Source organism: Lagopus muta, chromosome 1, assembly GCF_023343835.1.
Source record: "Lagopus muta isolate bLagMut1 chromosome 1, bLagMut1 primary, whole genome shotgun sequence".
Lineage (NCBI taxonomy): Eukaryota > Metazoa > Chordata > Aves > Galliformes > Phasianidae > Lagopus > Lagopus muta.
Genome location: NC_064433.1, coordinates 63,682,174 through 63,697,676, shown reverse-complemented (window position 1 = coordinate 63,697,676; position 15,503 = coordinate 63,682,174). Strand labels below are relative to the sequence as shown.

The window sequence follows — 15,503 nt, the reverse complement described above, 5'->3', positions numbered from 1 at the left end:
TTACTTACCGCAGTAGCTCGTGATACTTCTCGACAAGTGCCAAGTAGTCCATTCTGTAAGTCATCTCTCTGTAACACTACATTTTGTATGGCTGCTGGATTATCTGCATTCATTTCTATCTCCTGACTTGCTGATAGCAAAGCTTGCTCAAGCGTGTACTATTATAATAAAGAGAATTATTTTTAATGTTCTGCATCATTGGGTTGATTTTCATTATATTTCAGTTATCAATGTTCTGATAATAAGCATGTAAAATAACATCCACTTTAGGTAATAAATACAATTGTCCTACTTTCTCCTTGTGTAGTTGTTGAAGCTTCTCTTCCAGCGCTTGTACAACTTTATCTTGTTCACATAAACGGCTAAGCTTAGCCTAATATATAACAGAAAATGACTGCAATTAGAATTGTTTTTAATATCTTAAATAACCAAAGCATAACTTCTTCAAATCATTACAAGAGACTAGATAAATTTCGTTACCACTAAATATGAATTCTAAAGTTCTGAAGGCATGAGTGTTGCATTTTCAAATTAACCTCAAGAAACCGTAAGGCACTATGAAATAAGCGTTATTGCAACTTGACACAACATTGCTCAAAATGTATAATTTCTGATTCTACAACTACATCATTATAACTTAAAGACAGGTAGCAAAAAACACCTTTGAGCAACATATTCTTCATTATTATACATAACATTGTACACATGACTAGTTCTTCCCATGGTTTCTTTCAGGTGTTAGTTTTTGATAGTTATTAACAGTACCCACGCTCTGCTGTTTTGGCTCCAATCCAGGCTTGGCTAGAAATAAATCTGTTCCCCTTCAGCTCTGGAATAGCTGTTCAGTGGACTTTAATCAATCTGAAACAGTTTTCTTTTTGAACAGCTTTTTGGTTCAGTTTGCGCCGCTGCTTTGACTTTCTAACTCTAACTGTACCTTTAAAGTAACATCCCTTAAATCAGCATGTCTACTTTTATGTATGGTTAGATATGTACACTTGTGCATACAAAGTATGACTGTATATGCATATCTTTTTGTCACCAAAACTGACCTTAAACACGAGGGTCCATTTCTTTAGTAACTAGCACACCAACACTCTGAATGGCAAACAACCATGCCAATTTCAGTTCTGGAGTATCAGTCATATTTCCTAAGAAATTACTGCTCTAATGCTTCTAACTGAACTACATCCACAGACTTTTTCCTCTCTTAAGTAATTTCTTCCTAGAAACATTTCACATTTAAACACATACAGTACTCCAAATTTCATCCTTAAACGGAATATTTCTTGCAACTTAGAAATTCTTAAAAAAAAAAAAAAAGTTCACATTCACAGATCAATCTCTGTTAGCAGTCACCTATACGAAGTGCATTCCAAACCCAAATGTCAAGGGAAAGATTATTATGAGAAGAAGAAAACAAATACCAACATTTCCAGTGAAGAAAAAATACAAATTACTTACATCAATATCCAGCTCTTCAGTTCTATATTTGTATAGTGTACCCCTACATTCTTCTTGTGTTAACTATAAGGAAGAATAATATTGCCATAAAACAACTTAATTTGACTATGAAAACAAAGCCAGTGTTCAGCTCAAGAGTTTTAATACAGCATATCAGCTTTTGCTTGAATGTCAAACATAACACATTGAGCAATATATAGTTAGCCAAAATATCTAGTAACTGAAGGTAACTAAGCAGAATGTCAAACACTGTTGGTAAAAAGTTATATAAACAAAATAGGCTACGTTTCTAATGCAAACTGGATTTTAAGAGGTGTAACTCAATCAAACATGGATTCTTGAAAGATGAAACTGCCAGAGTACACCTAAACAGAGTTTATACATAATTATGCATGTTTAAATATCTGCATTCTAAATACAGGGACTCATTCTACTTGGAATTAACCCTTCTAGGTCCACTAAGATCAAGTATATTCTCAAGGTAGATATTCTTAGTGAATCTGAAGTCAGAACAGAATGACATAAGCATACAAAATATTTGTAAAATATATCATCACGTACACATGCCCAGTAAGTGTTGCCAAATATCTTCCCTCCTACTTTCTCCTATGAAAACCCTCACCCCAACAACAGCATTCAGAGCATAAACACAAATGCCACAAACAGAAATCCTTCTGTTTTTAATTTGGACCCAGGCAAACCAGTATCCTTCAACTACTTCAATACAGCTCCTCACATTAAGTCCTTACCTCTTTCAGTCCCTAAACTGATCTGTAACAAGATTTAAAACTATACACGGGGAAGAAAAGGCAGCTTCCTATTTTAGAATGGACTACCATACACAGAATTTGCTTACTGTCCTATATCGTAAGCACTTGCATAACACTATCAACCTTAATATTCCATTTAATTAAAAACATGTGTACATTGAGTCCCAACATATATGCTTTCCTTTCATGTGCATGATATAATTAGGTCATCATGGCTTAATAGTGCAAGAAAACTATAAAAACACACGTCCATGTTAAAGGACACTTATAAATAAAAGGACTAGGGAAGGGTTAATCAGACAAGCATTCCAAACATACAATAAATCTTCAACACACTTAAGTGTTTCATTTCAAGATGTTATGTCCACATACCTCATGCAAATGCACCTGGTGACAATTTAAAAGTATGGATAGTGTATTAAAACCACACAGTAACTTTCTTTGAAATGGACATTTTATGAAAATGAGTGATGGAATATGAAAAAAGCCACAGCACTTTTGCACCTCATGAATGCCACAAATATTAGCATTTTAAGATATCTATTCAATCCCATACTGTTGTACAGTTGTGTTTTTTGAATGTAGATTTTGCCTTAATGAGAGAAAAATGAGGAATGGAAATATTTAAACAAAACTCATAAACATGGTCAATATAAATTTAAGGCCAAATGTCTTCAACTTACAGTGAAAATCTAGGTATACTTCACAACAGAAAGATTTTACAAGAAAAAGATGATCCAGTATTAGCTAAACACGTGTTTGCAAGACACTGCTCAACAGTTCATATGAGTTGCCTGGAAAAGGAATCTTTTTAAAGCTATTATCTTTTTTTTATTATTCTTTTTCTTTAAGGAGTCATTTCTTTATTCAGCAGTTCAGCCTTAATCAGAGCAAAGTTGAGAAAAGCTTTTCAGTTCAGCATCCCTGCCCCTGTCTATCTCCTGGATGGAATATATCCTAAACATTCTGAAAGTAAAAACGCATTTTCAAAGAATAGTGTGCATGTGCTAATTCCTCTTATTAATATCCTACCACATCTTTAAAATTGATGCCAACTTCTTGTTTTTGTCTGCACTTCTAGCTCACCACAACAGACAATTCTGGACAGCCACTTCCACGCTGCTGCTGCAACAGTTTACATAGACTTAACACCAAAAACTCTAGAAATGATATGAAACACTCAATCCATCTCTGACAAAACAGCGGCTTCTCTTCAATCAGCATGTCTATAAATCAATTAAAGGCAAAAATCTATAGATAGAATGCTATCACACTACTGGAAATGTAAGAGGAATTGCAATAGACAAAGCACAATTACACATTACAAGCAAGGTTAACAATCCCATAACCCTGGAAAATGCATTATAAGAACTCCAACGACCAAGTTATTGAAATGTATTTTATGTCACGTTCAACAAAAGCCTCCTTTATCGAACTGCTCCTACACTTATCCAGCATGGACATTCCAGGGAAAGACTGCCACCTACTGAAAGACTGACACGGCTTGCTGCAGGCTTCTTCAGTTTTCCTCCACAGTTCTCTGCCCATATCCGAAGAAGACCTTGCCTGTTAGCAGCTGCACTTAAACACTTCGCATGCTGAAGCTCAGTAGCAGCACTCTGAACACCTCCAAATGGAACTTAGCATTTCTGTAGGGCAAACTGCACACGGCTCAGCCAAATGCGTGTCTTGCACGTGAAAAAGAAAAGCAATCTTAACTGGAAATAACTTCTGTTAATAAGCCAGTCCCGTTGATTTAAATGCTCTGTTCATGTTCTATGATCTTCACTGTGAATGTGCATATGCAGCAGAATTTAATTATTTCATACTGTGAAACTACTAGTCAACTAGCTGTCATATACTTTGTAAGGCATCATTGCTGTCAAAAACTGAGATCAGATGAGTCACAGAAGGGGACAAGACCACCGTGATGGACGCTACAAAATGTCTTTAGTGGGAACCTTCTTTTCAAATAAATGTAGTTTAGGCAAATCTCCCTCTTGAGACATGAGGTGTAAGACCTATTTAAGCACCCAATATTTGAAACATTTAAGTGAAGGTATTATTGTCAGACTCTGCTAATGAGTTTGGCTCAGTAACTATCGCAGGAAATTTCACAACTGAACACACGACAACATCTCTGAAAAATTATGGAACTTAAAAGATTGAAACAGGACAAAATGTAGGGCATGCTGTGTGTGGGGAGCATGATGTTAAAGTCAGGCTTCCAAGAGGCTGTTTTACTTTGTTTGCTTGTCTGTTTGTTTTCCCTCTCCACAACTCCTTCCAATTGGGAAGTAACACAAACAGGCACTTAACCCACAAGTAAGATTCCCCTCCAAACTGGTATTATGCAGCAGATTTCATATTAGAAATACAAATCGGAAATACTAGGTTTTCAACTAAGATACAGTCAACCTGTGCATTCACAACAAAACCTGAGAAATACTTCTGCCTACAAATCTCAAAATGTGATGTGCAAAGATGGCTTAATTTTATGCAGCTGGTTAAATAATAGTGATAAAAAGAATTGCTATGCCAGAAACAAGATCTCCTTCATAAAATTCAGGTCTAGTTTTATTCATGTTTTTCATGTGTTGAGAACAAATATTCAAGTAAAGGCACATGTCAGCTTGCTGCTCTCACATTTTTATTTTTCTCCCATTAGTAAACTTGCACACATGAAAGGAATTGAGGATAATTCCTTTTTTTTTTTTTTTTTTTTTTTTTTTAATTCAGCAGATTCCACTTTAGAAAAGAAAATTAACACTCCACATCTACCATTAGAAAGAAGCAAAAAAACCAATAATAAAAAAATAAAGTTAGGAATGGGTCCAGGCTGCAAATGGCCTCTATTTTTCTTGCTTGTACATTCAGAATCAGTGCCCTGGCTTACACCTGCATATTTATGGTACAGTGTGTAGAGCGGACTAATGTAAATCAAAGTGATTTAAATAATTAATTTTAAAAACAGTGACAGATGAACAATCACAATTAAAATGTCTTTTAAGTAAGACATTTGGAATAGTATAATTTTAATGTATTTTACTCAAGAGCCACTAATCAGTACAAAAAAGGAGAAGCAAAAGGTTAATTCCTAACTAGTTCAACTTGACAACAAAACAGGTTTAAGTCACTTACCCAAGGCTTCTCCCAGTTGTTTTTATTCCTTTTAAACTGCACTGCCAAAGATGATTGGTGAAAACAATTTGTGTTATTCAAATTAAAAACCGAATGCTGTTTAAGCTTTCAAATACATTGCTGGAATTTCAGAAAGTGTTTACTGTGCATAACAAACATTTAGAAAACTAATTAGGCTGTGAAATTCCAGTATGTTTTTATCCTTTCCAGGAAGTCAGTTAATGAAATATTTTGTATAGGAAACTGTCTATGAAAGCATGTCTTGCATTTCTCCAATTTATGCAACACATGAGTTCTTCTGAACAAGCCTGCCAACACTGCAAATGCTCTGATCTTAGCGGATCACATTTCTAATGACAAAAGGTTATTTAATCTTCAGGACTCTTCAGGTTCATTGTTTCTTTGACAAGAATGTCAAAAAAGGTGCTTATTCAGTGTCAGGGAAGAAAAGAGTGGGGATATCTGCAAGATGAAGGCAGTGATTTTTAGCAATACCCTTAGCTAGCAGAACAGCTTCAATAAGAAGCACTCTGACTTTAGTGGTGTTCCTAAGTAGCCAGACAGACCAGCCAGGCACAGCTACACCTTCATCATGTCTTGATCAACAGTAGAAGCTGAGTTAGTTCACTCTGACAGATCCAAAGCACCCCTGCTCAATCTATGTACATTAACTTATCTTACATAGTCTAAAACAGAAAAGTGATTTTCTTGAAAAAAAGTTTGTAATGGCCCGGCTTCTCTAAAAGAAAATAAAAAACAGCAAAACCACCTTCATTTTGGACTCAAAGGCACCATACTTTTCTCATTCCTCTCCAAATGGTCCCTTCAGGTTCCATGTTAGAGCTCCTATTTTGCACCTGGGAGCACAAATTGGACTACCGCTAGTCCTGAAGATCCTGAGATGGATCTTTCCTGAATCACAAGCAAATCTACAAGATGGAGTTAACTTCCAAAACCAAAACAACCACGAAACTAAGTTTCAGCAGGTTTCTTTAGAAACATGACAAAGCACTAAATACCAGTAAATGACTTATGTCATAGAACCTCTCTTTTTCTGTGAACTATGCACCTTTATTTTAGCTCATAAGAGAGCCTCTCAGACACTCACTTCCAACTGGCAGCCAGAACTGCATGCTTCAACTACAGTAAAATACCACCCTCATTTAAGTAAGAACAACATCTTTGTTGCAGTTGTGGATAAAAGCTTCTGAAACATTCTCTGATGTGGCAGGAGCTATTGAACTAAGCTCCAGCATGCCTAAGACGCTGCAATGCCAACAGATACGTATTGGCCATGCTCATAAGTTAATGCAGGTCTCAATGCTCAGGCAATATTTCCATTCACATTTTGGATTCGTCTTCCATCTTACCGTTTACATCTGTCACTAGACACTCTGTAAGTGCGCACTGTTAAGGCTGCTGTGACTTTATTAACAGACACTGCCTTTTGGATTTACAGTCCCCAGATCAAAGTGATTTTGATCCTTCCTTTCTTCAGTGGCTAAAGGCTTGGAAGGTGCAATCAAAAACCTGTAAATCCACTTCCTAGAATGAAACATAATTGCCAGAAATGACCAGGTAAACACCACTCACATGCTTTTGTAGTGGTCAAAAGAAAGAAGCACCTTTGAACACTAATAGCATAGGATCATGCTAGGACAGATGTTGGAAGCTTATTGGAAGTTTTATGAATTTACTGGACAGCTGCGTAAGACACCAACTAATTAAGTAGTCCAGACAGAGTTATTTGAAGGGGTACATTTAATACTTAACAACAAAAAACGCAGCGAAAGCCATGCTAACGATATTGCAGCATTTTGTAAAGCATGGATGACTCGTGGTTTTCCAAAGCAAATAAGAGAAACACCAATGTTATGAAGAAATCCAAGGAACAACCAAAACTGTCGCTAAGAAAAGTTTTCGCAGATGATAAAGCAATTTCATTCACTATCCGAGACCTTACTTGCTGGTACAGTTGCGGTCTTAGCGCCGAGTTCTCAATCATAGTGTGAACCATGGTGATTAAAGGTTCATTCTCTTTCATCTATTTCAAATCAGGAGGAGCATACAGCAAACATCAGTTTACAGCATGGCTAGATTTGAAAGACGACACTGTAAAATATAGCCTCTACTTTAATTTTTTTCTAATAATACAGTAGATTACATTTTACCCCATGCTTTTTATATATTCCATCATTCAGTAATATCAAACATCTGAAAAGTTTAATGATATCAAACAAATGTAGCAAAACCACATAAAACCACCCCAAACCAATGAAATATTACTCGAACAAAACTTTCTCTTTTAAAAAATCCTTAACATTCTTAAAATAGGTCTGGCTTTGCAAGATATAGAAATGATGCGTATCAGATTATGCAATAGGAAATCAGAAAACCTTTGAAATTATAGTTTTAGTAACTCAGTGTATGTCAAATAGATAAACATATTCCTTCAGAATACAAAAGCAAGGTGTAGATTTTTGTTCGCAGATCACAAAATGCCTTTATATACTGAACTGTTTGATAGACTCTGGAACTTTGAATCACTGGTCATTTCATTTATCCATCCTCATATATGAATGTGAAACTACTTTGAGTTTTACATTTCTGAGCTGGTCAAACACCTTCTGTACTGATTTATATTTACTGTCATGTATGCAAAAGTAAAAAACAGATCAGGATCATTACAGTAAAAACTATACACACTGAGGACTTCAGAAAAGTATACAAAACACAATAGGGATTTTTTTATTTTAAAAATAGACCTTCCTAACATTAAGTGAAAAATTACAAAAACTTAATTTTCATCTCCTAAAGAAACTGAAAAGTCACTTAAACTATTTTTTTTTTCTCCTTATAGGAAAGATTTTTTTGTAGTCATAAATACGAGACTTCTTTTTGTTGTTGTTGTTGTTGTTTCATTAAACATAGTTAATAGCCTGTTTAGCTGCTACCCAACAGAATACCTTATCTCAATAAGCAAGCTGATGATGCTGTTTGTGTAAGGCAGGAAAAAAAAGCAAGCAAAGAACTCCTCCTATTTACTCCGTATTCTGCAGCATTACATAAATAGAAAATTAGAACTGACACAAGAAGTTGTTCTTCCTTTACTTTAAATCCAACTGACAGACTGTTTAATATTCATGAGAGTCTATGTATCAACTCTTCTGTTAACTGAAGTGAGCACAGGAGGGGAAATGTATTGAAGAACTGGCAGAGTAAAACAGAGAGCCACTGGCCACAACGGTGAGTCCCCTGCTCAAAGGCAAAGAGAATGCCTGTTTTGTGCTTTTAAAGTATTATCATGAGGCCACTGTCAAACAGAAACTGGACACTATTCACACTGAAGAAATTTCTAATTGGTCAAGTTTGCATGCTCATAACAGAAACATGCCCTATTTTTCTCACATTCAAATAAAATTTGCTTCTCAAATTTCTGAACAGTAAAGGGTATGTTTTAAATCCTGTCATATCTTTGTTTTCTCTCCAGTTAAAGATATCACAAAAATCTCTAAAAATTGGAATTAAGATTTTCCTTACACGTAAGCAAACTGAAGCATGAGCTGCCTGATGACACACAGCAACACATCCAGAAGTCTTAGTTTTCTCACTCACTTTCTCCCCAGACACTTCATCTTCCCTTTTCTCTTTACTGATGTATTATATGCAGGCTTTTTCATCATTTGGAAATGATGTAAGAACACCTCCTTGACACATGACACATATGAATACTCATATGACTTACAAGATAGCATTTGAGCAGGTATTTTATGTTTTAAACTGTAATGCCAAGCTACTGACAATTTTTTTTTTCCTTCCTCTTCTAAAATTATATCCCACACTATGATAACAGGCAGCACAGATGACATTGCAGCCTGAGCTGTTCTGGTGGCAGCCATCGGCTGGAATAGCAGCTCCCCACCATGACAGATGACCTTGCTAATGAGATAAGACGGTGTGCTATGGGTGGCATAAGTCTGGGCTCAGATTGGCATTTTTATCTGTTTCCTCTCAAGCTTCCTAAAACAAAAGCAGTGGGAACAGGACTAGACTAAGCATTTCTCCTGCCTTTCCTCTGCTCCTCCATCCAAAACAAAGAAGGAAAAAGCATTTTTCCTTCTTGCTTTTTTTTCCAACAATAATCCAACACAGTCTTGTTTTTACCCCACCCAGATCATTGCTCTCAAAAAAATAAAAGGGAAGATGCAGCAGAAAGAACAAGAATGGTGGCTTTGTCAGCTCGCTACCTTTTCCAAAAAACTTGAAAAGTACAATTAAGAGTTGCATCGTAAACATTGTGAATATAGGACACAGAATTTCAGGCTGGGAAAAAAAAAAAAAAAAGATTTAATAAAGGATATGTGCAGCCTGGAAGGCCGACTATGCACTGGGCTGCACTAAAAAAGGGGAGGCCAGCAGGGAGAGGGAGGTGATGGAGGTGATTGTCTCCCTCTACTTGGCTCTTGTGAGGCCCCATCTGGAGTACAGTGTCCAGTCATGGGGCCTCCAGTACAGGAAGGATATGCAGCTCTTGAAGCAGGTCCAGAGGAGGGGCACTAAGATGATCAGGGTGCTGGAGCAACTCTCCTATGAGGAAACGTTCAGGGAACAGGGCTTGTTTAACTTGGAGAAGAAAAGGCTCTAGGGAGACCTCATTGTGGCCTTCCAGTACTTGAAGGGAGCGTATAAACAGGAGGGAGTACAACTGTTTACATAGGTGGACAGTGATAGGACAAGAGGGAGTGGTTTTAAACTGAGACAGAGGAGGTTTAGGTTAGATATCAGGAGGAAGTTCTTCACGCAGAGGATGGTGAAGCACTGGAACAGGTTGCCCAAGGAGGTTGTGGATGCCCCATCCCTGGAGGCATTCAAGGCCAGGCTGGATGTGGCTCTGGGCAGCCTGGTCTGGTGGTTGGCAACCCTGCACATAGCAGGGGGGTTGAAACAGGTGATCTTTGAGGTCCTACGATTCTATGTCAGTCCTATCCAAACAGCCATTGTGCTATTCCATCCTCCTCTAATTTACTTCCTTTTTCCAGAATCACCTTCATCATATCAGAAAGAGGGTGATGAAGAGGAGAAAACAGGAGCAAAACATTAAGACAGCATGGATGCTGGCTACTGAACCTTCCACTCATTTATTTGACAACTTCTTGTTCAAGTTCTGTTTATCTTTATGCACCCCTTAAGAACTAAAAGCTAAAAAAAAAAAAAAAAAAAAAAAAAAAAAGATCAGCAAAAGAGAAATAAAGATATGAACAAATACCTAAGCTATCCACATAAAGAGTCTCCTCAACATAAAGAATAAAAAGAATGTATAGAGCTTACACTGTGACAAACCAGCCTGGGATATGCTGAGATTACAATAACACACACACACAGAATTTCAGAGATAACTTCAGCTCAGAAGAAAGGGGTTTTTGAGCCAAAGAAAAGTTTTACTAGCAATGTAAAATCAAAATACGTGTTCAAAGAGCAGTTTGCTGGAATCTTCTGTACTGACAGAGAGATTCAAGTTGGACCTTCTGCCACAGCTGTATTTACAAAGGAGAAAAAGCAGCATGTCTAGTTTTCATCTAAAAAATATGTTCCTACTTTCCGTTACCGTTATTGTAATTACTGGGTACAAATTCATTCAATAAATACATTAAGGAGACTGCTGGCTTGGATTTAGTAATACACAAAAACAATCCCTTAAGATTTTGTAATGCACAAGACAGAGATTATATTTGCCCTCTTAACATGTCCCACGCTGACAACCAAATCAGCATTGCCTGGGGTGCTACCTACATCCAAATAACTGCTTCCTAAAAGACAAATCAAACTGTCTTCTGCCTCTCCAGGAAGCTTAAGGCAGCAGAGTGGTTCGAAACCACACTCGAAGAAAAGGCTATAATAATTCTTTTGGCTGTAAAACATCAAAGAAACAACATGGATGGGTATGTGTGCATCAGCCTCCTCAGTCCTCCGCACTCCCCCCCCCCAGCCCTGAACTCCAACAACAACAACAAAAATTCTGAAAGCATAATAGAAAAACACCAAAAAATGTAACAGAATTTCCAAGCATCTCAAAGGGAAACAGCTATACTAAAAAGAAGCAAGACTTATAAAATGCTATGGGATGTTCTTGAGTTTTGATAAGAATGCCACTGAACCAGCAGACAACAACTTACTGCAACGATATAAAAGTTAGTGTCTCTACACATGAACTTCTGCCTTTCTGAAAATTCCTCTGTGTGACCTGAGAAGGAACTTGCTAATTAATGCTGTGTACAGCACTGCAAGTACTGCATTCTTTGTGACTACAGTGTGAGAGCTGAAGATAATAGGACTGGAATTCCACCAAATGCTCTAGGAAGAGAGGGTTTTAATTCTATTTTCAGAGATTAAATATAAATCAAGAGCAGAAATGTTTCTTTTAAGTACACTGGGCATTTAAAATTCAAAATGAGTGACTATGCAAGTTGGTTATAGATGCAAATAATAGGAGGAAAGGCCCCAGACTAAGAGAAACATGGGTCTTTTCTTTTCAACATAAAGGGGAAATGATAATGGACAAAACAATAAAAAGACATAAATGAGACACTAGCCCCAAAGCAAAAACACTCTTGGGAGGATTTATTTAATGCAAGTGGATGGGAGTGTAATACTAATACTGGGAAAAGAAGAAAAACCAATGAGAAACTAGGACAAATATTCCAATCTGCTCTTCCATGATTTTATGATTAGTGTATTTTTGACTTGATACTGATTTCTTACTGTAAGAAGTACTGTAATTTCTTGCATCCTTGGTAAAGGCAATGATGACATGTTTATAAGATTTTGGCACTTCCCTGAATTAATAACATTTTATCACATTACATTCACAAATTTCATCTGAGACAAGTAAAGAGAAAATCCTTTGTACTGCTTTGCATATTATACAAAGGCCATTCTCTTTATCCTGTGTATTATATTGACAAGCTTGGCTGATCAGGTAGCAGTGTGGTACATAGTTTCAGTTTTCACAGCGAGTTGTTCTTCCTCAGCAATGAATTATATTTTTGAAGACAGAATTATTTTCTTGTTCCAAAACATCATGAGCTGGAAATATTTGAGTTGAATGAATTGGAATGAGTTGAATATTTGAGTTGGATTTGCCAAATTTAGCAATTAGAAAGAACAGTTTTCCCCTACTTTTAGACCTCCTGCAGCTCCTTAAACAGGGTTAAAATGTTTAGAAATGCAGATCTAATGGGATTGGTCACTATCTAGACATTGATTCCAAGAGATCAGAGGAAGATGAAGTTACTTGAAGTGTAACGGCAAAAAACATAATTAGGAGAAAGAATATTGGAAAAAGCTCTAGAGATTTCCATGCTTTTAACTAGCAGACATCTAGTTGCTTATATTTCTTCTAAGTTCTTGTGACTTTCTATGTTCTGTTCAAAATTTAACATTTAAAAACTTCTCAAATACAACTTGCAAACGAGTCCCATTTAACCATTCAACAAAGCCATAATAAGAGAAATTTGGTATCACAATTATTCCCTTGACAATACAGTACACTGTCGAAGACTGAATTATATTCCTTCTCCAAACATTAACAGAAGTTATACAAATCTTATTCTAATATAAATCTTTAAGAAGCAACCGAGTAATTGAAAAAAAAAGTTATTTGCTAAGCTATGATTTAAAACCTTCTTACATGTGACACGGGGGAATGGTTTTAAACTGAGACAGTGCAGGTTTAGGTTAGATATCAGTAGGAAGGTTTTCACACAGAGGGTGGTGACGCAGTGGAACAGGTTGCCCAGGGAGGTTGTGGATGCCCCATCCCTGGAGGCATTCAAGGCCAGGCTGGATGTGGCTCTGGGCGGCCTGGTCTGCTGGTTGGCGACCCTGCACATAGCAGGGGGGTTGAAACTGGATGATCATTGCTGTCCTTTTCATCCTAGGCCATTCTATGACTCTATGTTTGATCTCCCTTTCATTTTATGTCTTGCAGAAACATCAAATTCTTCTTAATTTGGAAAGTAAAATAATCAGAATTCTAATTTTATAAACTGCACGTGTATCATATGAGCTTGGAAATACAGTTTCACCTTGGTTAATGCTGGTAAAATGCTACAGTTAGTGTTATTAAAGGAAGGATAAGAAGAATAGAAAAAATAACTGGAAAATGGCTGTTGTACTCAGTACAATTTCAGTTTACTTTTTTCATTCTCTGTCAAGCCTGTAAAAAACTAAGCTAATTTGTGCAACCTAAAACGGTCATGTATTAAATATTCAACTTTATGAAAATCACTGAAAATCCTACTTCCCAAGTATTTCCAGCTTGATAGGAGCAGGCAAAAGGCATTAGGAAAAGTAAGCACACAAGAAAACTGCAAATCCCACCTGATGGTCCAAATATATGGCATTCCTTTGAAGGTGATGCGAAAGAATCTCATTCTAGAGGCAGCAGTTAGAGGGAAAAAGGAAAGGGACAGAAGGGTGCAGAATGCATGAAAAGAGTTTTTAAATATGTAAACGAGACAGTGAACTGTTTAAGACAGAAATATAATGTTACTTTGCCTGCCTTTTTGTGACATATTAACAAGTTTTGATCTCTAAACAGAAGTGATGAAATTTTGTCATGAATTGGCCTACGAAATACTACATTACATTTTGGCTCTACACATAAAATACAGAATGCTCACATGAAACGTCTACTATATTTGATTAAACAAGCAACTATAAACCCTTTGGTAAATATGTTTTAAATGCCCTAATACTTTTGACAGAATGCAGTAAGATCATATTTGATATGATGCAATATAAACAATAGATTAATCTCATGATCTTTTACTGCTATTTTTGCTTATAACAATTGGTTAAAAGCCTGCAACTTTAAAGTAAACAAGAATATATTTTAAAATATTCCTACATCATTTAAATTCAGCTAATATCAGACAGCTATCTGCTAAGACCTCAAAGGGTTAATAACAGAACATCATATACACAGTCACATTCTATTCTACACCCACAGCAGACAGAGAATCTTGTACTATGGGTAAAATGCAAACTGATTAATGAGTAACTAAAAGTTAGTGAGAATGGTACATGACACACATTGCTTTATAGCTGACCTTTGGGCTGTTGGCCTCAAGTTTTAGTTGCATGAGCTGTGCTAGTGTGTGTTCCCGGATACTACTCAGTTCAGCTTGCTGCCGTCTCAGCTTTATTAGCAGCAGCGTGAGCTCCTCTGGCTGAGGGAGTGCAGTGTGAGAAGCCAAAGAGTAGAAAAAAGGTTAATTGGTATCCTAAACAACACTGAAATAAAATAAGGCTTCTTATATCTTTCTCAAAATAACTTTTTATAGAGATACACAAAAGACATACCATTTTTCCCAAATTGACCATTTTCAAATATATAACAAAGGGTAAAGTTTTAACTACTTGAGTAGCAACTGATACTGCATATCCCATAAAAATTGCAACTTTCTGAGTGCAGGACAAAAAAGTGGGGATTTTGCAGAAGAAAGTCTGTGTGGCCCTCCAACTTTTTGGCATGCATATCAAACTGATGATATTGACTTCAGTGAAGGGGGATATAATTCCAACCCTTACGATATCATTATCTGTATGGACAACCATTTGAGCTTGGTAGAAGAATAAAAAGTGCCCCCGAGGAACTTTAATTCTTCACATTTCTATGTTAAGATTAAAAGTAAAAACAAACAAAAGTATTCCCATGAGATAGCTGGACCATGTCAGGAGCAAACATTTTTGACAAAACGAAACTGCACAAGCAGGACAAAAATAGTTTTCCTTCCTTCCACAGGTCCGAGGCACTGACTTTTGTAACTAAGATGTACAATATAGCCTCAGAAAGGGATAAAGGACGGTATTTAAAAGGTTGCATGAACAGAAAGTCACACTCAAATGGGTACTTTTCAGGTAATTGTACACAGAATGGTGTAGGTCAATTTGGAAAAAGCTACCTCAGCCATTCCTGAGAGCCACTTCTATTAGCAACACTTCAAAGAAAATAAAACACTCTTGACATCACAAGTAGATGTTATGTTCCAGTTTGCTTCTGTTTCTTACACTTCTCCAGAACTAAGTCTTAGAAGAAGTTAGACATCCATCCGACATTTCGATTTA

General features: G+C 36.6%; 1 protein-coding gene across 25 annotated transcripts in view; it reads right to left on the bottom strand.

The window, feature by feature from the left end:
* PLEKHA5 (pleckstrin homology domain containing A5) overlaps nucleotides 1-15,503 on the bottom strand; it is a 167,584-nt gene that overhangs the window by 23,273 nt on the left and 128,808 nt on the right. For 10 of the 25 annotated variants that reach the window (XM_048934531.1, XM_048934530.1, XM_048934533.1 and 7 more), the window contains 6 exons: nucleotides 14,486-14,605; nucleotides 13,755-13,808; nucleotides 7,339-7,419; nucleotides 1,465-1,527; nucleotides 293-373; nucleotides 9-158 (listed from right to left, as the gene is read on the bottom strand). In XM_048934531.1, the coding sequence (XP_048790488.1) occupies nucleotides 9-158; nucleotides 293-373; nucleotides 1,465-1,527; nucleotides 7,339-7,419; nucleotides 13,755-13,808; nucleotides 14,486-14,605 (549 nt within the window). Of the gene's footprint in view, nucleotides 1-8; nucleotides 159-292; nucleotides 374-1,464; nucleotides 1,528-7,302; nucleotides 7,488-13,754; nucleotides 13,809-14,485; nucleotides 14,606-15,503 lie in introns of those variants that run through there. The other 15 variants (XM_048934534.1, XM_048934555.1, XM_048934535.1 and 12 more) reach the window with 5 other exon arrangements.